Source organism: Epinephelus fuscoguttatus, linkage group LG3, assembly GCF_011397635.1.
Source record: "Epinephelus fuscoguttatus linkage group LG3, E.fuscoguttatus.final_Chr_v1".
NCBI lineage: Eukaryota > Metazoa > Chordata > Actinopteri > Perciformes > Serranidae > Epinephelus > Epinephelus fuscoguttatus.
The window spans coordinates 13,496,931-13,522,235 of record NC_064754.1 but is presented as its reverse complement, the minus strand read 5'-3'; the positions used below and the strand labels follow the sequence as shown (position 1 = coordinate 13,522,235).

Here is a 25,305-nt window from a genome sequence, read left to right as displayed (position 1 = left end):
ACACCACCGTGCCGCCCCCCATTTCAAACCATTTTCTTTAATTTCAGTTACTGTGCATCCCTCTGTTGACATGGCATTTACAGCATCACAAATGTTTTGCCATTGCTGGGATTTTACTTTCCTGTAACGCCAGTGCAGATGCTCTGTAAAAATCAAGTTTAAGTTCCTTAAACAGTACGTTGATTTCATCGCCTTTTTTTGGTGGCATCCCTCCAACTGTTGAGCATGTGCTCAGTATTTGCACACAGCACAACACCGCCTTTATTTAGTGTTTTGGGGGGTGCTAATATGCTAACAACAAACAATCAGCCACGCGCCTCTAATTCATGATCAAGTGGATTCATCATTCAGCACACCTGGGTAAGATCAGATTTGGATGGTTAGAGTGTTTGGTGCATCTGGAGTTGACTTGTCTTACTTTTCTCTTAACAGAAAATAAAAAGAAAATACAAGAGAAATTAAGGAGAGTGTTGCTGCACGAGGCCCAGTGTAGCACATAAAATGAGCGGTGCGTGATAGCCGTCTGAGAACTGATTCTCTGCTTCTACCATTTATTATCTCACGATGTCCATCTTCAGGTGGTTGAAACATGTCAGTAAAATCAAGCCCAGATTTAATGTGTCAGATATGTGGAACATTTTCTCAGTACATGTTGTCAGTCATAAAATCCTCTAGTAACCACAAAGGAGCAAAAAAACACACACAGCAGGAAGTGGATTTCCTTCATAATTTAAATAAAACAAATGAAGATATAGCTCTAAATCAGTGTGCATCATCAGCAATAATGAATACATGTCATGTTTTGAGTTCACTCATGGTCAGATTTACAATCTAATGAAGAGGCTCAAAATCAGAAAGTATATACATGTTGGTATTGCAATGGCTAACTAGGTTATGATATAAACCCTTAATTTAAAAAAAAGTTTTAATACAAAACTGCTTCTCTGTGTCATCCCATCTGTTTCCATGGTTACAATCAGCGAGCATTGTGACGCCTCACTGTTAGCTGCGGCTACATGCGAGCTGCTGGGACTCGACGCTACTAGCACAGAGTGACTATAAGGCTGCGTTCAGGTCTGATGAGCATCATTGTTTCATTTATTCATTTTCAAAAAGCAACAGCTGAAAATATTTCACGTTTGAAAGTTTTAAGTGTCAATATGACCCGATTAAAATATTTTCTACACTCTCCAGATTGGCTTTTACATACTGTAATGTCAGGCGCCACATCTTCTCTATGGTAGTGTTGCCCTCAGCCCAGGCACCAGAGGAAAGTGTTGGCGTTGTATGTTTCTGCAAACCATTTTTATTTCATATATGTCATGTTTCAAAAGTGACGTAGTATATGAGCTGATTGAAGGAGATGGTGGATGGGGTGTCACCTAACTGACAGCATACCACTGCTTGAGACCAACAAACAACAAAAGTGGTTGTGTTTTAGCGAGTCATCACTATTTCCAGCGGCTTTTTAGGCACCAAATGTGAGTGTCTCTTAGCAACCTGTGGCTGTGCTTTCAGCAGTGATGGTGACATGAACAGTAGTTGTTTTTTTACCAGGACATCGCTGCATTTCCTGCCAGGACTGTGCCACTAAAAGCAGGTAATCTGAGCCAAAACATGGTCTTTTCCTCACCAAAACTAAGTGGTTTTCGTTTCCAAACCTCACCACACATTGACTGCAGCGCTGTTAAAATTGTGAAGTTTCAATGTATGCTGCACAATAACGTGCAAATGTATCTGTGGTTTGCAGAATTGTACAACGGCAACATTTCTTCTGGGTTGGTTTCATTGGGTTAGTTGCCCTCCAGATGTAACAGGCTTCCGCTATTCAAAAATTCATTAAAAACAACTCACACATATCCCTGCACTGACAAACGTAATCCATCATTTAAATTTACACTATATTTTACCTATTACTTCACCACACTGCTAATTATAGTGTTTAATATGAAGAGTTTCTCCTTCTTCCATGACTGTGCGCTGCTAGTTACCATGAATGGAAGGCTAAATAATAAGGGATGGTGTCGTGTTGTGAGATGCATAATAATCTTCTCCATTCATTCCTGGAAGAATGACACCACCTCTGACGGGATTACAGCTGCAGCGGTTGTGGTGTTTCACAGTCATTATAAAACTACATGTCTAATTTAAATTGATGGATTATGCCATTATGTCATGGCAGCAATAGCTTTGTTGTTGTGGGCCGTTTTTCAGACAATGGAAGTCTATGACTTTGGGGCCTAAAGCTAAAACTGTGGGAACTGGGGGATAAATACATGGGCACTGTGCAAAAATAGGAAATTATAGCAGGATTAATTTCAAAACACAAGAACTTCATAAACCTCATACAGTTAAGTGCACTGTTGTCCACAGCCAGTGGTTTTGTTCCAGAGCCAGGAATTGCAGATGACTTGATGGAACTCCTTAATTTTTTTTTACTTAACATTATCTTTCTCCACACTTGACTTGAGCCTTTTCCTTGATAATGATGCCAGGTTTAGAGCCAGGTTCATCACTATTTACCGCCCTCATTAAGCAGCATAACACCAAAACTGCTGTAATCTGTCTGCTACACAACAAGCGTGTCACCTCCAAGCTCACCTCACTGTGACTATACATTTCCCTAATGTCATGGGAAAAAAAATACATTCAATTTCTCTCATAATCAGAACAAAGCTTGCACAAAATATTAGTAAGTTGGCTCTCATAAAACTGAAAATACTAAGTGCGACTTCGCTTTTACCTGGGTGACCATCAGATTTAAGATAAAACAATTCATCTGAATGTATGTTGTTTTGGATTTCTTGTGTATTAAAAAATTTTACATTTGTGGCATTCATCAATTTCCTTGTACCAGTAATTTTCTCTTAGCTACAAATCAATTTCACAAGTGGTCCACACCTGTCACACGAGCCACATACAGATAGTCTGTAGGGAAAAAACACTTGTTTAAGAATTACACTGCCTTTATCTGAAATCTGAGTGAAATATGAGACTGAAATTAACTGAAATAAAACAGAAAACTAAACCAAATTTAATTGTGCTAAATTGATTATCTAAACATCATCTCATTGATATCATAGCTTACCAATTTCTGAGAGGTACTTTAGATTTTATCATTTGTTGTAGCTTAGCTCTGCTGTTTGAAATTCTTTTTGGGAGGGACAGTTCGCCCAAAAATAAAAAATGCACATTTTTTTCTTTTGTATTGGTTTGAGTTGCAGTGTTGGATGTACCGGCAATACACATGTCTACCTTTTCTTGAATATAAAGGAACTTACTCCTCAGCCGAGCTGTAGCCTTAGCTAGCTGAGTAGTGCTAGGTGAGCTAGCAGTAGATGCATGCTTCCTTCTACAATTGGTGTCTGTAGCTCAAGAGAAAGAAAATAGTTCCTACATGAAACTGCTCACAACAAGGTCTGTGGATTATCTTGAGTAACCGGGTCATGATTTCTGGAAAGAGACATTGCTGTTGAGTTTTTCAAATGTATTTTCTTGGCGATTTGAGCACCACAGGCCGTGTGCCATCTAGTTCTGTCACATTAAAGAGAGGGCAGATGTCCAATACTCAGCAACCAACACGAAAACAATCTAGATTAATAAATAGCACTGTAAGTAAGAGGAAAAATATGTATTTTTGATTTTGGGGTGAACTGTACCTTTAACATTTCTGCCCATATGGGAAGTGGAACAGGTTGCAATTTAAAGGGGTGCTAATTATGCTAATTATCAGATACAACAAGGGTACTCCTCTTCATCAATAAGTTACATTAATCAGAATAAAACGAGCCATTTACATCAAGTTTGTGCAATTTGGTGCTTCTGACTTAGAACACATACAAGCAAACCTCAATGGAAAAAAGTAAAAGAGATTTAGGATAGGAATACGCAAATGTTCTTGCATGAGACCCAATGTGTTGTTCATTTTACTCGTGTTATAGAAAAGAAAAAAACCCAACAGAAAACCAGATCTAGTTGAATCTTGACACTTGGGACATTCAGGTTGGTACCACTGGACGAGGTATCAAGGTCAACTGATTTGCAGAATAGCTCCAATGCAGCTTTGTCATTAGTCACACTGGTAAATGCTACTAGTGATATTAGTGAGTGGTCTTGTGTTAGCCTCGCTGTGTCACTTATAAGTACGGGCCAGTGTATGTCCTACTGGTGAACGTTAAGCAGCTGTCCAATAGGAAATAAGCAGGACTGTCCCGGCGTCTGTGACAGGCTGAGGGGCAGTGCTCCACCTCCTCCCTCCACCAATCAGTAGTCACCATCAGTCAGTGCAGTTATCAGAGCTCGTCTTCATGGTTCCATTTTAAAACCTCCTTCTTTGCAGTGACTTGGTTTTAAAGACATTTCTGATGTTGCGCGCCTTTGATTAGAATCATTACTAATATTTGGTAGCACAGTCTGTCTCACAGTGCATTGGTGAATTTTGTTTTTCTAACCTTTCTAGTAAGATTTACTGGTTGTCATGAAAATTGTTAAAATCCATTTCCACAATGTCCCATACTTTCCAGACATATAGAGGAACCCGATCACCAATTCCCAATTTTCAGTGCAGTATGAGGGTATCGACTGGACAGCCGGCAGGCAGAGCTATGCCGCCACGTGGCCAATCAGGTATATGTTGTCATAGAGGTGGCCTACAAAGTCATCCGACACATTATGTGCTGCTCGGCGAGTGTTCCTGATAAACTCCCTCTTGGACATTTTGTTTTTGACGTGGGGGCTGGTCAGGTCGATGGACAGTAGGATGAGACTGTAGCACAGCACATAGACAGCATCTGCAGAGAGACGAAAGCAGGCCGTGATCAAACAGGACTGTTGCTGTTTCTCACAAGCTGAGTGTGGTATGAAATACAACAGGAAATTAGCACTAAAACTGAAAAGTCAAAGAGCTTATTTACACCTGGTATTAATATGCGTCTTGAATGATCAGATCAAACGTGAACAGCTCTGTTTGTCTGGCATTAAAATGCATCTCCACATGTGTCTCCAGTGACCACTTGTAATCAGATCTCCCTTCCCTGCTCTATATGCAAATAAACACGTACACCATTTCCATTTGCAAGAAGATAATGTGTTTCTGTTTATCCTGTTTATTATGTGACACCACCACAAAGATGAGGGGAGAAATACACGGATATTATTATTAGAGATTTTAATAGTAAGGTTAATCTTCTCAGGCATTGCGTCCCTCTCACCCTTATTGTACACACTGGTCAGGTGTGCTCTTTTACACAGGTGTAAGGGGGGCGTGGCCTGGGGAACAAAGGAGAGGAGATTTTGATTGTGTTAGAAGAGAGAGACAGATGACTGAGGTTGGAGCTGAGCAGCTTGCCACGGAGAAAAAACACATTTGACTCTTTTGTTATGGTGGTTCCTCGACCAACTGAAGGCAGCAGAGACACTACACATATGGAGGACCAAAAAAAACTGAGCAAGCCATCAAGCCTAGGCCAGAATTTTTATTTTCTCGATTCAACAGCAGGTGAGTTTTATTCCTTTTTGGACTTTTTTTCTTGGACACTTTCTTTTGTTGGATCATGCTGTCTTATGTAAGAGGACTGTTTCTGAGTTGGGCAAAATGGACAATTTTCTGTGGTAAACATTACTCCAGCTGTTTTTTCTTGTGCTCTACTTTGGAGAGAGGAGTTGTTTTTTAATAAAGTGTGTTCAAGCTTACATTTAAAGTTTCCTTTTATCTTTTGGTGGAGTCACTAGGGAATTAAAAGCAACCCACATTATTTGCAGTGCCTCTTTTAACTACATCATTAGTCTCATAGCTCTTAAATTATAATAGTAACAAGGCTTAAAATTTAAGCTGATTTTTATACCGCATCCCCTGCTCCTCCCTGATGCTAGGAGATTACAGCTGGGGGAGTTTGAGCTCTGCACTGTGAACAGTTGCTGAGAGTCCGCCTGCACTCACACACGGCTAGCATCACATGTCTAACGTTATCCAACACTTATTAATGAGTCAGACCATTTTTATGTCGGTGTGAGTTTGTTGGGACTATTAAATACCTGCTGCTGTGTTAGCTTCTGCTAACTGAGCAGACATTGAATGAACCGTTTGCCAGAGCGGCTCTGGGGACGGTCCAACAGCACTGTATCGAACCTGTGTAGCGGCAGACAGTCTGAGTCAGATAAGCAAGGCCCTTTAATGTGGTCCAGGACACATTAGCATTCACACTGCTGAAGAAATGCCCTCTGAATGTGGTCTGAGCCATTGAGAATGCATTGGGTGCATTCACACACATACACCCAGGACTTGCTTTAATTTGACCCCAGCTTCACTCTACAGAACAATCCATGGAACCTCAAATTCAACCCTTTAAACCCAAATATTACTGCAAGAGGAGCCACTCTAAAGGGATAGAAAAGGGGCAGTCAAAGAAACAAGTAATGTAGATTTATTATTTCAATTATATCTAAATGATGAATAAGATACATTAACGTATACTGTGCTACTAATAAACTCTAAGCTGTTCTCCACTGCTGTGCCCAATCCTTTCCAGAGTGGATGCAGGGGCAGAACTGCAGTGAAATGAAAGGGCTGGTTTCAGAAAGGCAGCCATCCATCCATCCATCCATCTCTAGCCTTGAGCTCAAAACCATTACACTAATCCTGCTAATCATATGAGAAGGACCGGAGAGTTAACAGTAACAGAGTCGGGGATTGGTTTCTGTATGGTCTACTGGCATTAACAAAGCCCTCAGTTGGTAAATGTACGCTCCATTGACAGTACTGAAGCCAGGGATTACTTGAAAATAAAACCTTGAGGGTTTCCCCCTCATTTTGCGGTCGGGCCGATGGGTCAGAAGTGTAGTAACTTCAAAATCACTTTTTCTGTCACTAGAGTTTTTGGACTTCTGGCTGCAGGGTTTAATATGGTGATGTCTGGTTAGGCTCAGGATAGAGTGGATACTAATGGCAAGAGAGGACTTTTCTGAATGTTTCGATGACCCCCTGACCTCTCTTGTGGTATCACCATCAAGTCAAAATCTCAACCCAGACACCCGAAATATTAAAATCTTGCCTTGAAACTTAATGAAAGTATTTACGTTCTCCAGAGGATAAAGCCTTTTTCATGTGGGACAATCCATGACCTTTCCTCTAGCGCCACCTTCAGGGCCAGTTGTCACTGTACACAACTGTGAGCACAAATTGTGTACACAATTTAAGTACAAATGGATCATTTTAGAGTACTACATATGTACTGTCGCTGCATATATGTTGGCTGATAAGTAACAAGAAATTGCGTGACAGAAAAGCCAAAAGATAACAATTGTTTTTTTTGTTGTTGTTTATTTAATATCAAATGTCCCACTTAGCAAATATCTTGATCACAGTTTTCAAATGATGAATTTTCGCTAATACTCATTAAAATTATTTGCCTTATTTTTCATTCATAATTATACGCTTCCTTTTTCTAAGTAATAAAATGTTGTCCAAAATACCATTATCTATTTTTTAACTCTCAGGTATCAGCAATGTCACCATGTGACCCCTTGACCTTTTAAAATGTCCACTATTATACAACATCCTTCAGAATCTGATGGAAAAATTACAATCAAACTTAGACCTAGACCACAATCCAATTTGTCTATTACACATTTCCTCTCATGCGCTCTTTGGCCACCTAAACAAGACTTGTTATAAAATCAGTCATTTGCCATATTTGCACCAAAATTTCTATATCATATTGACCATGAGATCATAGAAATTTGTCAAGCAGTAGAGATGTTCCTGTACTGTTATATGGGGTCCCTTTAATATTTGTGGTTGCATTAGGTCATCGTGGGCAAGGTTTGCAAAGTGCAGCACATCAAAGAATCATCAAAGACCTTCTTTCTTAACCTGCTCAACACAGCTAAAACTCATCTGTCCATGACTGACGCAGACATGCCAACACACACCTTTCTTAAAACCTGACTTGATTGTAATGTTTTATAAGGCCTGTTACATCTTGTACTAAAAGTCTTCAAATGGTTCAGAACACTGCAGCTGGAATCTTAACGAAACTAGAAAATTTGACCATATTACACAAACCTTAGCTTCCCTTCACTGGGCACGTCCCTTTACACCCATCTGATTTTCTTTGAACCTTTCATCTGTCTCTATCTCCAGAGTTTAAACAACAGTCAATGCCAATAAGCCTAAAACCACAACTACAAAGACTAGTAGTTAACATACAGCATGTGTTCACTACTGATGTGTGTGTCTGAGTACTAACCAGGACTGAGGCCCAGCTCTCGGACAAGGCTAGGGTTACAGGTACAAAACCTGTGGCTGAACTTGGTGATGAGAGTTTCCAGATACTCTCCTCTCTCCTCTGGTGCGTGAATGTGCCTAAAGAAGTCCCGCAGAGCGTTGGGGAGGAACTGGTTACTGAAGTTATGGAGGGTCACCAACTCGTCCAGGACATCCCGCCTGTATCCACACAGACATACACAAACACAGAATAAGTGAATAAGCTTTTGTATTTGTATGCCGGAAATGACAGTTGCTGAAATACGAGATTCATGCTCTTTTCAAAGGTAAAGCGCACCAATAAATGTATTTTTAGTATCATAGTAGACACATTAAATAAACACCACTCCACAGTGAACTTATAATATAAAAAAATAAATCTAATTATTTCAGGGGTGGTTTTAGACTTTCTTAAGGCAATGCAGAAGTATCACACAAAAAAAGCTGTCACTAAGACTGGGCGATGTGGCCTATAAATAATATTGCAATACACAATAATACATAAAATAATTTGAAATCTCTTCTAAATGCCTGTAGACTATTAAACTACTGTTAAAAATAATTCAAATAAAGTACTGTTACAGTTAAGTTACAGTATTGTTATGAAAAAGTTAAATTAAGTACTGTTATAATAAAGTTAGATAAAGTATATTGTTATAATAGTTAGTTAATTAAATAAAATAATAAATAAATAAAATAAAATAATGTTTTAAGAAATTTAATAAAGTAAGTACTGGTATTATAAGGTTAAACAAAGTACTGTGATAATAAAATTAAATTAAGTATTGTTGTTATAATAAAGTCAAATAAAGTATTGTTATAATTAAGATAAAATACTGTTATAATAAGGTTAAATAAAGTACTGCTACAAAAAAAAGTTAAAGTGTTGTTATAATAAAGTTAAATCAAGTACTGTTATGATAAAATTAAATAATGAAGTACTGCTAAAAAAGTTAAAATGCTGTTACAATAAAGTTAAAGTATTGTTATAATGAAATAAATCAAAGTGGAACCACTGGTGCTCTTATTTTGAAGAATCCTGCTTGTTTCGGGCTGTCAATGATTTTGTCAACAGATAGCTGTTAGCAGAAAGTTAAATCGTCACAGCGCTTTTTAAATGTGAGGATTTGTTGATTGTGAGCAGAAAACAAGTTGCAGAGGTGCTCCATGGTCACAAAATGCGACTTAATGGTCGCAGCCTGGAGCCTTGTAGATACAAAAACGCACGCCTCACCCTACACATTATTCCCCAAGACAGATTGGTCTGGATCAGCGGGGGACTATGTGTAGGCTTAGAAGAAAATGACGTGACAATTTCTACTTGATTTGCGATATAGTCAGTCGACACAGTCCCACCCCTAGTTCTCACAGACTTATCCATTGTTTTATTGTTACAAACTGTTGTGGAAGTCTTGTGTTGAGTTTTCTGGGTATTGTGTGTGTTTCTGTGTTAACCTCTCATCCAGGTAAATCCTCAGCATCTTCCAGTTGAGCCGTCTAGTGTAGAAGATGAATTTTGCCAGCTCTGTCGGATGATCCACTAGTATACCTTTAGACATAAAGTAACTGATACCCTGCATATACACACACACACACACACACACACACACACACACACACACGGAGAGAGAAAGAAGGAGAATCACAGTGTGAGTGTGGGTCTAACAGAGTCTTAATCCATCCAGACACACACTTTGATGTTGAAGTGATTGATTGGTTAAACATCAGAAGCTCAGAATAATGACATCATCAAACACATAATTCTGTCATGAAATCATTGTTCCCGAAACCAACATGTGCACTGCACACACTCAACACACACACATACACATACGCACACACACAGTGCAGAAGCTGTGAGGTAGAATGCATCTATAGGACTAGGGATCCTAGAAGTTTGGGCTTGTGTTACCTCCTGTGCGTTTGCGTTGAATGTCAGGCTGCCCTCATCTAGCTGTAGGTAGAGTCTTCTATATGAGAAACCAGCAGGTAGTCTTCTGTTGTAGATGGAGCAGTGTCCCCATGTGGATTTACACAGCCTGGTGGATTGACATACATGGGTTACAGAATATAAACAGCTAAAAAAAAAGGCTTTACAGAATACATGTGCTGAAAAAAAGGCTTGTCTGGCAAGTTGACAGAAAAAAACATGTGCTCAGAACATGTCAAAAACATGTAATCTATTTTCATTATCTTGAACTTTCTGTCTCTTCCCGTATTGCGTTCTCCTACGCTAACACTTGCTATTTCGAGGACGTAACATTGACAAGTACGGCAAAATGCAGTGCACTGGATGGTGTACTCATAACTGATAATTTAGACAAAGCATACGTCTATCTGTCATCAATTATTTTGTATATCAGTACAGCAGATCAGCTGTTGTCACTGCTCAGAAAACTTTCTGGTCACCAAGAAACATTACGAACCTCAATCAAATCATCAATCCTCACAAAAAGGTAACAGAAACTAGGGCTGATCCTCCTTACCCCTGCCAGAGATATTCGTCATTTCCCAGGTCCTGCCACACACAGCCGGCCAGGCACAGATCAGTAGCATTCAGGTACGACAGTATGGTGATGCCTAATTCAGGGGGCAACATCTCCAAATCTATAAATCCATGCTGTTCCTTACCTACAGTCACCACGAAAAAGGCGGAGAAAGGCAGAAAACAAATATTTAGGATAATTCTAATCTCCATGTGACACAGGATTTAATGCGTACAAGATTACTGTAGTAGAGTGTGGTAGTTTTGAAGCCTCTTGTTGTATTCTTTCCCACTTCCTCCCTGAGTTGGTAGCCACTTTCCATTGCATAAAACATCATAATCATGGACAGTCATTGCTGGTAAATGACAGTAAAGTTCCATCCACACAACCCAGAGATTATTTCAATCAATCAATCAATTTTATTTATAAAGCCCAATATCACAAATCACAATTTGCCTCACACGGCTTTACAGCATACGACATCCCTCTGTCCTTAGAACCCTTGCAGCGGATAAGGAATAACTCCCCCCCCCAAAAAAAAACCCTTTAACGGGGAAAAAAAACATTTAGAGACATAAACTGTACAGAAGAAGTGGATGTAGCCTCCGGCTCTGAAAAGTGAAGCCAATGTGGTAGTGCCTTAAACCTGCATTCTTCCTAATGGCCAGCAGGGGGTGACTCCACTTGTTGCAGAAAGACAAGTCTATTAGAAAATGACTCTACTTCTCACTTGATTTATTACCTCAGTAGACATTTTTTCTCATGAGTTTATGGTCTCAGTTGTTAGTTTCAAGTCTTCTTTAATACAGCATGATGTTCACTTTGTAAATGATGATCCCATTTAGAGTAAAATAAACAAACAAGCAGGGTATGCTTTAGGGTGTGGCTGCCTTGTGAATGACAGGTTGCTACCACACCAACCTGTCAATCAGGATCGAGGCGCAACAATCAAAGCCTCCCCAGCTTCACCCTCTCGTCCAAATATGGTCACCTCTGGCTCCAAAAAAACCAAGATGGCGACGCCCAAAATGCCAAACTCCAGGCTTGAAACTGGTAGTCCACAAACCAATTGGTGATTCCATGTTGGCTGCATCCACTTTTTTTTAATATAGTCTATGTTTAGAGAGCACAGCTTTTCAAAAATAAAAGTTTCTTCTCCTGTGAGTTTGCTGTTTCATTTTGTTTGTAGCTTAGCATGTGTTTTGTGTGTTCTTACCACCCATGCGTGTTCTTAGCAGATGGTAGATGTCTGGGCCATAACACTGCTGAGGCACTCTTCTCTGGTGACCTCCATCTTTCCCTAGGAGAAAACAAAACAAAATAAAAAAAATATTAGATATTGGAATCATTTTTCTACTTTTTCATTCATTCACTGTCATTACTTGCTTACTGCTAATTGGCACGACAGGAAAGTGGAAGACTATCCCAGCATGCATTGTGGCTTCAGACTGACCAGGCACACTGTGAGTTATAGTCATCATTCAAATACATATAGAATTAAATGAATACAGATTTTACAAAGACTTTTTTAAATTGTATTTTTACTTTTACTTCTAATGACATTTACAAGAATCCATGGCAGCTGAAGGAAAACAACCAGTCAGAACCAAGGAGTTTCTAACGCAGCTGTCAATCACATCAATCACAGCTCATGAACTGTAGTCAAACTGTCAAACTAGGCAGCACTGATCAAGTATGAATCAAGATTCTGCTACTGCATTGCCTTTTTCTCCCCTAAAATATTTTCAAAAACATATTTAAGTGTACTGTTTAGCTGTGAAATGAGAAAGTTTGTGACCAGGCCTCCAGGTTGAACACAGTCAAGCCAAAACTCAGCACCGCCCATCAGCTGAAGCTGTACCTTAATGTCACTCGCCATAATTTGTAATGATTTTCTCCAAAAGTTTATCATTTTAACCGTCTGCCTCACAGTCCACCAGAGCAGCGATGCATTAGCAGCAAAGCACACTACATACTTCATTTTACGTCATACTTTGTGTGAACAGTATGAACAGTATGTCAGTATGCCATTTTGAACAGAGCCAAACTGGTTTGGGCAGAAACACGGGAGCAAGATGAACAGCCAGCCTGGGTCAGATGTATAGTAGACAAAAGGAGAAAGGGATGGAATACTGGGAGCAGAAAACTAATACGAGTAACTAAAACAGCTGATAGAAGCCAAACAAGTGAAGTGTATGTAAGAAATATCTACTGATAAAAACTAGTTGTGAGTGTTGTTGTTACACTATGTGACTTGGAATGTTGCATGTTGTTCTTGGGTCATTATGTTACTTTCTTTGTACATAAGTAATTCTGTGGGTGAAAACTTTGGGTTGGATTTATCTCATGGTCTGTTCAAAAACATTAAGTTTTTAACATGGTTTTTATTGTCTTAGATCTTTCATAAACATACACAATGACCTCTGACTCAGACTTAGCTGTCCTAAGTCTTCTGCAAAGTTGTGTCTGTGGAGACACTCAAAGAAGATACTGACAGTGATTACATTTTTGACAATAACACAAATATTGGCATTTAAAAGTCTCGTCAAATAATTAAATAAATCCATAGTCCATAGTTTGCATATAAAATCCACAACCCAACCTCAAACATAAACAGGACCATTTAAAATGAAGCTGTTGGGTTTAACAATAACGATCATACAGGTGGACTGATTTTAGTTGGCACTTGCTGTGCTGATACTGAGTTAAAAGTTTATTACAGACTGGAACCCAGAATTTAAATCAACCGGATAAGTCACAACATGTTCATATTTTCTCTGAAGCATTAGCGTCAACCATTTGTGACAGCAGCAGTCACATACACACTACAAAATCCTCATCTAAAATAATATTCATGTAAAAAAAAAATATTAGGACTACCTTGCTCTCGTCTTCCTCCTCCTCCTCCGCCTCCGCCTCCTCGGTCAGCTAGTCGGTCTGCAAGCTCTTCCTGAAGCTGCTGCTGTTGTCTAGGAGGCAGCCTCCACAGTGCTTGACCCATCTGCATGGCAGCATAAGAAGTGCATAAGAAAACATTTTGGTTTCGTATATCTGACTAAACTTGTTGTGTGTCTGTCGGATGGAAAACAAGCGATATAATGGCAAATTATATAATTCAGCCTGGATACACTGAGGTTCACTTGTTGCTGTGATCTTCCATAACTGGCAACCTGATAAAAAGGCAAATTCACAAGAGAATTAAACAAGTTACCACATGTTTAGACCAATTCTGCCGAACAACTCTAGGCTCTCATGATTGAGAAGGAAACATATTGAACCTCCTGTAATTATAATTCCTTCTCTTTGATCTGTCATATTGTGAAACACAGCTTGTGATTAATGTTAAAGCTTACGTGCTGCTGAGAAGCCATATAAAATGGGTCAGGCATAACCTGACCAATCCATTTAAGTCTCACGTATTACATTGAACATTCCTAACATTATATGTGTGATAGTTTCAATCATGCCTACGACAGTGTCTTTGTCAATAGATTACAGCTGCCAGTCATTACAGTCAGATTATATTCAGGACACTTTATGACAGCTACAGTGGTTTTACAATTCCCTGAATCACATGATGAAAATAAAAAAAAAAAAAAGACTAAAAATGGACTACAGTGATGTAATGTGGGAGGGCATGCTAGTATCATGTGCTTGCAGAACCCTGGGTTTAGATGCTTGTGGTCGTCATGTGTTAAATGTGTTTAGCGCTGCAACGATAATCGACTAGTTGGAAACTATTACATAAATCGCCACCTATTTTGAAAAGTGATTTTTTTTCAGGGAAAAAAAAAGTTAAATTCTCTGATTCCATCTTCTTAAATGTGAATATTTTCTGGTCTATTTATTCCTCTATGGCAGTAAACTGAATATCTTTGGGTTGTGGACAAAATAAGTCATTTAAAGACGTCATCATAGACTGGCACACATTTTTTCATCATTTTCTGACATTTTATAGCCCAAATAACATTTACCAATTGATGGAGAAAATGGTGTTACTAATTAAGAAAGCAGGCTTTAAAGCCTTGTTTATATATGTATATATGGACTATGTAAAATGAAATAAATAAATGACAGACAGTGCTCAAGTGTTACTGGAAAATTAGATGACTTAGATAGCTACCACTGACATTCAGTGTGTATTAAACGACATAGGCTAACCCTTCTGACACACTAATATCAGCATCTGTTTAAAGCATTGCCATGACTGTGCTGATGGACTTCAAAATTAGCTTAATCTTTTTTGTCGACTCATAAGTGTACAATAATCAAAGCAGTGATGCAGTGCTGGTGTTTTTGTCCTCGTTAAACTGCCCACTCTTCCTTTTCCCTCTCAGCCTGTCCAATATCAGCTGTGTTGCATAAACAAATCCATTACACTGTTGTAAACATCAACGTTGGAAGTTCCAGCAAGCAAGGTAGTGTGCACTTTAGTCCCGCCTCCTCTGCTTTATCATTGGCCACACACAACACAGCAGCTTCCAGATTGGAACGTCATTGGCCGAACTGGCTATCACTCACAATCTGTTGTTACAAATCCCCGAGTTAGCTTACAGAGCTAGTTTAAGTTGACGAAGATAGTGTCGAGCCAAATCGATTGATCTTGCTGCCTCATTAAAGGTTATTGATTGTATTTCTCCTACGAGCACAGTGCAGTATTTCCTAATGAGAGCGATACAGCGGCTCAATGGTAACCCTGAACTACCCACCTGAGTTTAGTGATTCCTCTGACAACCCGACCTGCACACAAGTACAGCTGGAAATGTAGTTTCCTCGCTTTCAAACGAATCCAGTTGTCATTTCATTTCGCCGAGAACAGATTAATAACAGAGCAGCTGCTCCTTCGGTTCAGGAGGAACCTTTCATACATCATCTGTTTCCACACTCCTCCTCCTGTCACCTCTGCCCCGCCCCTGTTCTCTCCCCACTCACGAACAATCAAAAACGCTGAAAGAAAAAATTAAATTTTACATCAAAGAGTCAAACAAACTCATTTTATATGTAAATACGCGCTGCCTTTGAAAAATTGATAAATCATTCTCAACGGAAAAATGCAGAAAATAGTGTGCGTACTTCCTACGTCATGACGTCAGATTGTTACGTTACGTCGAAAGCAACAGCCAATCGTGTTTCGTGCTGTTGTTCACCCGGTAGAAACAAAACCAACTTTGCTAGGTTACCAACACTCAAAATACCAGCTAGCGTTTGCCAAAAAGAAATCAAATTGGAATTATTGTACTTTTATTAACACATACAAACACTATTTTGAACGTTTATGTGAAGTAGCTCGGGCTTTGGTGTCTCATTTCGCGTCTACCCTGTTTGTGTTGCCATAACGCAGGTTTGTAACGTTAAGTTAGCTGACTGTAACTTTGGTTAGCCCTGTAGGTTGACGCTATAATGTTGCTCTCTTGCTTTTAGATAAAGATGTTGTCTGCTGGAGATGTCCGTGGCTGTCTTCGTAAGCTGGAAAGTCTGCTGCGAGTGTTAAAGTACCCAGGAAATGTCGACTACAATGGGTAACAGCACAACTACCTAATGGACGTTTAGCATGAGCAAAAACGATTTCCAGTGCTAGAGGCCGTTGTAACGCCACAAGTTAATATTTAACCAACCAAACATAACATTACGAGGGAAACGTTAAGTATGTCTAAGCGATCTGTGACATTACAATCATAGGTCAGAAGTAATAGCAGTCAGTGAGTAGGTTTCTGACACAGCAAGCAGCACTGAATGTAATTTTACAAATGGTTTTATTAATTGCCACTGTGTTGTCAGATATGATACAGCTGAATGATACTGATACAGTTTACAATCAGGACAAACTCAAACATTGTTTTATGTGATAAAACGTATTGCTTTTTGAGTGGAGGGGACTTAACTGTGACACACAATCTACTGTTTGGTTCATATAGACACCAATATTTTGTGGCCTCTGTCTCAAGTACTACTAATCTGCAAATTTACCCAGCTATAGACATTGAACATGCCTAACAGGAGTCAAAAATGTGGAATGCCTGTTATAATGTTGCCTGTCGACCACAAGACATTTGTTGTTCAAGTGTAACGTAACGAATATTTACTGCACATAGGTCCAGGCTTGCCTTCATTCACCTTCGCTCCAAAAAGAATTGCAGTTCGTCTTTTTGTCTTGCCGTCTCATCATAGTTTCATTGTGTGTTCCTTTGCCAGCATCTAAACCTTGTTATTGCTTGCAGGAAACATTTTGCATTCTTGTTTAGGAACATCACAGACATTCAAAACAAATACACAACGTACATGACAATATGAGATTTGAGAGCTGGCAGGTATTGTTTATGTTTGATAAAGTGCATATCAGATCTAATGCATTATCATATACAAATGCACCAAGCCATAAAGAGTACAACAACACATCCACTATGTACAACTGTATTACACATATGAACCATTTGAATGAGTTGAAAATTTAAATTGAATTAGCATAAGCAAACACAGTGTGCTCAGATAAATATATATTTGATTACAGAGTCTCTGTCATTACATACGCCTGTCAGTAACATACGTGACAATGGTGGTTTAGCAGTGAAACCTGGTAATCAATACGCTTGGTTGGTTTTGGGTCATCTAGTTCAGATTTACACAGATGAATACAAATATTAATTGAGAACTAAAATTTCACATATTAACTGTCGTATATATAAATGTAATACCAACAAGTTTGTATTCACCTTATTAAACAAAATATGTCTGTTGCAACTATTGTCCAATGCAGTTCTAAAGACAAGTCAGGCTCATGAAAAGTCAAGTCATGATTTTGTAGCCGCAGAATGTGACTGTGACTCCGCCTGTATGTATAAACTTCATTTTAGCACTCCAATGAGCTATGACAGCTAGTTTTAAGAATGTGCAGTGTGGACATTGTATAACAGTTTCTCTCATACCTTATTTACAGTTTTTCTTACATAGTTCTTTGTTCCTCCACCAGCCTTTCCAAAGGGGATCCCTCCGCTTTTCTACCAATTGTGAGCTTCACCCTCACCTCCTTCTCCCCACCCTTTGCTGAGCAACTACTAGAGGCTGGACTGGAGCTGACTGGCAAAACTGACCTCCGATTCATTGACACTCTTTATAAGGTAACATGTACACACATTCTGAGCATTGTGTTTTCACAGAAGTTTCTCAATTCAGATTCGTCCCCTCACTAATGTGACTACCAACCAACTAGTGAACAGTGGATTTTTACTTTACACTCACAAGTATTCTACTAGCCTTTAGTGGTCTTTTCAACCGTGAGTGTATGTGTGTGTTTTGTGTGTGTAGGTACTGCGAGACATCTTCGATTACAAGCCTATATTGACCAAGCAGCAGTTCCTCCAGTGGGGTTTCTCTCAAAGGAAAATCTCTGTCATCTGTGACATCATTAACCTGGTCCTGCAGAAACACAACCAACTGAAGAAGGTACAAAACTTTAATGGTTTAATTTTAATTTACATACATGTCTTTTGTAATAGTGATCTAAGATTTTGGATCAGGAAGATGATTAAATCACTAAACTGATACGTTTGGTGACCCTACACTAATGTAAACTGTTAACTGGGGCATCAATAGAGCAGTTCCTCAAAATTTGGTGACAGGTGTGGTCCTGCGAAGTTGGTTTGACTTGCGCTAACGAAGGTTTCCACTCACAAGTCCTATTGCTACTGTGGCAGGTGGCCTGCATGCTTCAGTCACTTCATAAAGGGCAGCCACACACAGCCAGAAAGATTAGCAGTAATTAAATCCACTAGACTTGAAACTCATCATGTGACTGCTGCTGTCTGTGCCGTGACAGTAATAAAGTTTGGAGAAAATAAAAAACAGGAGACAGGCATCATTCAACAAACAACACTTCTGCAACATCTCCAATAGAGTTGTGTGTTTGTGTGTGTTGCAGCCGAGAGTCAGATGTCCTGTCTCGCACAGGGATGGCAGAGGAGAAGCTCTTTCAACGCTGACTGATGCAGACACTGTAAGTATAGTGTAAAGTGCAAAACCACCACTCAAAGTACACAGTAGAATAAAGTAGGGCTGCAACCAACAATTATTTTCATTATAGGCTAATCTGCTGATTATTTTCACGATTAATCAGTTTATTGTTTATTCTACAAAATGTCAAACGATTGTGAAAAAACACCTAAGGGGATGTCTTCAAATTGCTCCCTCTGTCGAACCAACAGTCCAAAACCCAAAGATTGTTAATTTGCTATCATAAATGGCAAAGAAAACCAACAGATTCTCACATTTAAGAAGCTGGAACCAGCATTTGTTTGACATTTTTGCTTGACAACCGACTAAAACGGTTAATCAATGATCAAAATAGTCTTTTGTTTGATCCATCAACCAATTAATCGATGAACCGTTGCAGCACTGCCATATACTATTGCAAACCACTCGATTTAGATACTGAATATCCAAATTCTACTGCAAAACAGACACCAAGGATTTAACCGGCCACTCTGTAAAAACTGAAGACACAAGGAGGACTTGAAGCTCCACATTGTTGCCACTCTTCTCTGGCAAATCAGCGTTGTTATTGGTCAGATGAATCCGCCCAAGTCAATCACATAACACACGGTTAGATATAGAACAGTTTGTAAAGACAATCAGGTTCCATATCTATCATTTCACAGCCTGTTTATCAAACAGCATCCTTGTTTCAAAATGTTAACAGCTGCAGCTCTTGACAACCTGTTGAATTACAGAAAATCATATAAAAACACATTTGTCCTATTTGGAACAGTTTCGAAGTAACAAGAAACCACTTTCCACACATGAACCCAAAAAGCAAACACACATCTTAAACACATCTTTCATAATGTTATCATTGTTTCATTCTCCCACTTGGCCCAGAAGTTTGGCTTCGGGAGCAAATATTTTTTGGAATATCTGCAGCTTCACTCATCTGTTCATTCAAAATTTAACATTATTACCACCAACCTGGATCTTCCTCCCTCTGCCTCAGATTTAATTAGCATCCCTCTCTTGAAAAAACTCTATCCATACCATCAATAAAATGACAAACAATGCCAGTATAAAATTCTCCACAGAGTTTGTTTCACAGGGCAAGAAATGGTTAAAAGGGGATTCATCAGAAATCTGTTCACATTGCACCCAGTGCAACGTCAGTTGGCACTGCACACTCATTAACAGTAGATTACGTCTCATGGCTCTAACTGTTGCCAAGAAAACTGTCCTCATGAACTGGAAATCGAGGAACACCACATTTATTTATTAGCCTGACCCTGCTGACCCGTTCTGAAGCTCATTGACAGCGCCCGCTTCACTGCCTGTGTCCAGGACGGCAGTGCCAGCAGCACTCTCCCTGACTTAATTACCAGCCATGACAGCAGTGCTTGTATTGTTTTCACCTTGTGAGCCTGTGTGTTTGTGTGTGTCATGGCAAATGTGCGCCTGGAGACACCTATTGCAGCGGGAACTACCACAGAAGCCATTTTGAGTACTTTGCCAGGTGTTAATACGTCTCTCTGTGTGTTGACGGATTCTCTCAACAGGATAGCATCACAACCATGCAGGATGCATTCACAAAACTTTATAACGGTGTAGTTGAGATCACATTGAAGGCTGAATTGGAAGATGGGTGTAGTCTGAGCAAGGGTGCCAGTAGTAGGGGCTAGGAGGTAGGAAAGGAGTCATTGGCCCTCCAGTTTACGCCCCTGGCCTGCATTTCTTTAAAGTTGCAGATCGCTGTATTGGAGCTGGAGTGATCCCATAACAACATGGTCTTTATTTACAGTTGTTGGTAGTTGTAACGGTAGTGGAAGTAGTAGTGGTGGTGATAGTTGTAGTAGTAGCATTGGTAGTGGTAAAGGTAAAGGTAAAGCTTAATTTCCCTCCCCTTTCACCTATCCACATTTATAGCGTTATTCCAGTCTGACAGTGTGAAACACAGACACGCACACACCAACACCAACATCACTTTAGTCTCTTGTTCCCTGACTAAATATTTAATAATTGTTCTGCATTTGCTCTTTTTGTTTTCATCATGATGTTCTGTTAGTATTTTTTTTTTCTTGCAATCATAATAAAGATCTAGATAATACAGTAAGTGGTGTAAACCTGTGGCTCTTAACAAATTTTTAGCATGTGACCTCTAAAATGTGGCGAAGCCTGCAACCCTCATCACAGAACTGCACATGAACAGTGGTGAACAATATGACAGAAATGTTTTATGCCATTGGTTTTATATGTTTCAGGTGTCCAAGAGGCCATTTGTTGTGAACCACATGGAAAATCCCTCCACTTTTCCCACAAACTCCTCCCAAGCTGACGCATGCTCCTCCAATAATGTAACCCGTGCCTCTGATAATGAAGTCCACTCCAGTTCTGCTGAAAATGGGATCAGAGAGCTGGCAGGACAGGAGGAGGACAAGGAGAACATTCTTAATGTAAGCATTTACAAAACCTGTGTGAAGACTAGGTGAAAGTTTGTGATAGACATTAATTAATAGATTCAATGTAGTAAAAGCTTTGACCTGTTTACCAATAAATGGAGACAGTATGATTTAAATAAAACTGGTTGTGGCCTTTTTCCCTCTCTGATACAATGGTTAAAGGATGTCAATGGGAATTTATGAATACGGAGTTACAATGCCTTTGTTTAAAACAATTTTTGATATAGCTTTGCAACATTCACCAGAACAACAAAATGACCTTTAGACAACAAATGGATTCTGTTGTACTGAAACTTTGAAAGGCCTTAAGCTCTGATGATCACCTAATCCGCCCCACATATTTCCAGAGGAGTCTGAACACATGCCAATATACGTATATATAATATAACTGTCTTCCTGTCTTTCAGTCATCAGAGGTGGAGGGAAGGCTCTCAGCACTGGAAGCTCAACAAGAGATTCTTCTGTCTGGGCTCCAGAGGCTCAGTATCCTTGAGAGACGCCTGGACGAACTTGACAAATGGAGAAACACAGACAAGGTTGACAAGACATTCTTTACTCTACTTATTTAATATCCGATCCCAATTGTTTAATATTTTTCCTTATTGGACAGATGGCAAAGAAAATGTAATAAAACATTACAATTGCAGCCAACTTTTTTTTATTAATCATATTCTATTCCAGTATGAAGAACAAGTCATCACTGTATCCAAGAAGTGCTGGGAAAATCTGATGAGCAGGGTCCTGTTACTGGAAACTAAACTAGATCTGAGCAATGTACAGGTAATGCATTAAGGCATCCTCACAGAACAGTGGAGTGGCTGTAACAAATTGCTGATCATAACAAGATCCCCTTAAACTGTTAAATGTTAAAATGTGATTCGCTTGAAATTAGCACTGAGCCAGTCTTGAGGTTAATCCTTGACTAAACAAAGTTTTAAATTGACCATTTCCTTTGCATTTCCCTTTGCTTTCACACCTCTCTCTCTTAGTTAAGTGTGCCGCCGCCATGTCCGTCATCTGCCTCTTCGTGTTCTTCAGTTTCCACATCTGATGCTTCAAAGGTGAGGCACAGCAAAGGACTGCCCTTCCTATCACTGTGGATAATCAAATCTAATCTTTTCCAGCTGTTCAATGATTTTGTGAATGACATCACCGTATTTGTTGTGTTATTTGTTTCATGTTCTGTTATGCTGTGTTGTAAACATTTTGGGGAATTGTTTTCCCAGACCATGCATTTGAATAAGACAGTCACAGTATTTATAAGAGGTGAGCAAATAACAGAGCACCTTTCAGTTCCCTCCAGTTCCAGAAATCACTCAGAAAAAGAATCTTAAGGCATTTCATTAGTTCATAGTTACCTAAGAAGAAGGTGTTTTTGTTACATTAGATTGAGCTGATATATATATATATAGCCCTGCGATAGTCTGGCGACCTGTCCAGGGTGTACCCTGCCTCTCGCCTGATGTCAGCTGGGATAGGCTCCAGCCCCCCCTGCGACCCTCAAGAGAATAAAGCGGTTAGAAGATATATGTGTGTATATATATATATATATATATATAGTGGGTCCTCTCCCACAGAGTCCGCAATGTTGTTTGTAGAGAAGTCCAGAACAGACAAATCAAACACGTGCACTACATGGGGCCATCTGAGTTTTCACATCGGCCAGCGTAAGGGTGAAGTTTCCATTCTGCATCCTCACCACTAGATGCCACTAAATCCCACACACTGGATGGTAGGACTTTAGCTTTAGTTGGCAAGTTGATGCTCCACTAACATCATATTTTCTTGGCAGCACAACATTGTCCGCTTTCAGGTTATTCCATGTTGCTGCAGTTAATCTTTCTTCAGTACACATTGCCTAATATCTGTTTGGGATCAAGAAACATATCTATTTGTCTGTCCTGTTTGTCTTGTTTTTCTGTTTTTTTTTTGTCCAGGAGGATCTTAAGGAGAGGCTAGAGAGGATCACAAACATGTAAGTTTTTAATTATAGTTGCTCAACATTACAGTTCGCACTTAACCACATCAAGGCTGTGAGATAGGTCTGCTGATTTTTAGTCACTGATCTTATCGCTCCATCCAGCCTGGCTCGATAAAAGCAGCAGTGAGCTTTAATCTTATGAATGTGTCTTGATCTTGTAGAGGAGGTGTTGGTGTACCTGCCATATTTTTGTGTTGCACTTGCCAGATAGCACATAATCTGGATAAAATTCATTGTCTGTGTTTGTGTCTGAAATCTGTAGGCTGAAGAGCACCTCCAGTCTGCTGAAGAACACTGAATCCTCCACAAAACTGCAGATACATTATGACAAATGATAATCATCTAAGTTTGTGTTGAATGTAATAACACACCGCGATTTTAGTGCACTTTTCTATCATCTTAGCATTGTTAATGTTCTTTATTAAACTAAATTATCACTATGATGTGCCTCTCAGCTTGTAACTCTTCTAACAAGCTATCTGTACTTAAGACGAGCCAGGAAACTTCTGTAGTTGCTTTAACTCAGGTCTCAAAGGAAGTGACTGTGAGGACGAAATATTGTCAACATGGAAATGAATGTCTGGTGATAAAGGCTGATGAGAGCAAAACAGATGATTTCCGCTGTGTTAACCCTCATCAAATAAATGCTGCATTGTTAAAACTGCAGGTGCTTGTGTTAATTGTTTTTCATTTACTACAGTTTTTGGTAGTGTATGTGTGTGGGCATGTGTGGAGCAACAAATAAAGTTCACTTCACTGAGTCCATGCAAATAAATGCTTGACAGTGAACATGCTGAGTTTGCATCACCACTCAAAGAAGGGACAGAATGTTGGTGTCTCCCATTTGGCAACCTGTTGGGCATAACAAAAAATAAATTAAGCTAATGCAGAAGAGCCAGAAACTGCACTTCCTCAAATTGTCACTTGAGGCGGGCTCCAAAAGTGAGTCAGTCCCCATAGATGTCCATGTTCAAATGCCCAACTCTACAGCAGAAACAAACATGTTGCTCATGTTTGGTCTCTCTAGCTAATTTTCAAGACTGAAATTGGGACATAAAACAAAGCATAATTTATTTACTAATGAAATGTTCTAATTTCTCACCTATGTGACATTTGAGAGGCCCTGGAAGTTGATTGAGTTGACAGGAGCATTTTTGGTCTGATGTACACAGCTGACAGCACAGGACATGTTTTTGTAGCAGAGGGAGAGAAAAGAGTGAGCTCCAGTTGGTGGATTCACCTAGGCAAGCTCTGCAAAGGCACAAGTCACATTGTAAACTACATAATTCTTCTCTTATTTCCTCAATAAATGCACTTTCTGGTATGGAGAGTGGCACCACAGTTCTCTTTATCAATAAAGATGAGGAAAGGAGAAAACCAGAAATAGAAATGGTTCCCTTTTCAAGCCTTTTATCAGTTTACGAAAATGAGACGCGTCACTGAAAACAGAGGGTTGTTTTGGTTATTTTTTAATAGAAATGATGTAATGCCAGTCAGAAGCAGGCTAATCAGTGACAAAGAACTGAACACCAAAATATTTCTTTCTCTACAAGTCTACTCAAAATTCATCAGGTTGTCATTTGTGCTCTAATACTGCCATCTAGTGGGCACTTAGGCAAACACGCCATTTCAAATGAAAACGTCAAATATGATCTTGCAAACGAGCTACATTTTTTCTTAGCCTCCAAATAAAATTAAAAAATCTGATTTTTGATAATGTCACCATAAACAATAAGTTCTTCAGCACAGTTTAATCAGTGTCAACAATTCTTACAAGGAAAACTGTGTGGGTAGTTGTTTTCTGTCTTGCAACGATTGTATGTAAGGATTCCCCTCAGAAACTGATGAAGTGGTAGCACTGTTTACTTTTAACGCATTGAAACTTCTTAAGACACAAATAAATCCAACTTAGTAATACAAAGGCAGATCTATAAGTTTTGATCCCATTATAAGGGGACACGGTAGGCTGGAATGTAACTTTATCTAATTTTATTAATTTATTTTGACCCTCCTCAAAATATTTTCCTTGAGCTTCCCTAAGTGGCTGGGGGAAAATGAATGACCCTCCCTCCACCATTGTTTTAAAGTTAAAAGTTAAAGACAAAATCCTGGAACTGAAAAAAAGCCTTCGTTCTTCGCTCT

General features: G+C 39.3%; 2 protein-coding genes across 2 annotated transcripts; one reads left to right on the top strand and one right to left on the bottom strand.

Annotated features, from left to right (window-relative positions):
• Positions 1-713: 713 nt before the first annotated feature.
• fbxo8 (F-box protein 8) lies at positions 714-15,634 on the bottom strand. The gene is made up of 8 exons (XM_049570622.1): positions 15,459-15,634; positions 13,630-13,750; positions 11,966-12,049; positions 10,750-10,894; positions 10,176-10,302; positions 9,719-9,837; positions 8,247-8,443; positions 714-4,790 (listed from the first exon to the last, which is right to left on the bottom strand). Exons 2-8 carry the CDS (start codon positions 13,748-13,750, stop codon positions 4,603-4,605), a joined length of 981 nt encoding a protein of 326 aa, XP_049426579.1. The 5' UTR covers positions 15,459-15,634; the 3' UTR covers positions 714-4,602.
• Positions 15,635-15,910: 276 nt separating this feature from the next.
• Positions 15,911-23,803, top strand: cep44 (centrosomal protein 44). Its single transcript, XM_049570578.1, has 11 exons — positions 15,911-16,090; positions 16,171-16,268; positions 17,717-17,864; positions 18,052-18,189; positions 18,665-18,739; positions 20,985-21,176; positions 21,590-21,718; positions 21,864-21,962; positions 22,172-22,243; positions 23,120-23,157; positions 23,426-23,803. Exons 2-11 carry the CDS (start codon positions 16,177-16,179, stop codon positions 23,496-23,498), a joined length of 1,056 nt encoding a protein of 351 aa, XP_049426535.1. The 5' UTR covers positions 15,911-16,090; positions 16,171-16,176; the 3' UTR covers positions 23,499-23,803.
• Positions 23,804-25,305: the final 1,502 nt, after the last annotated feature.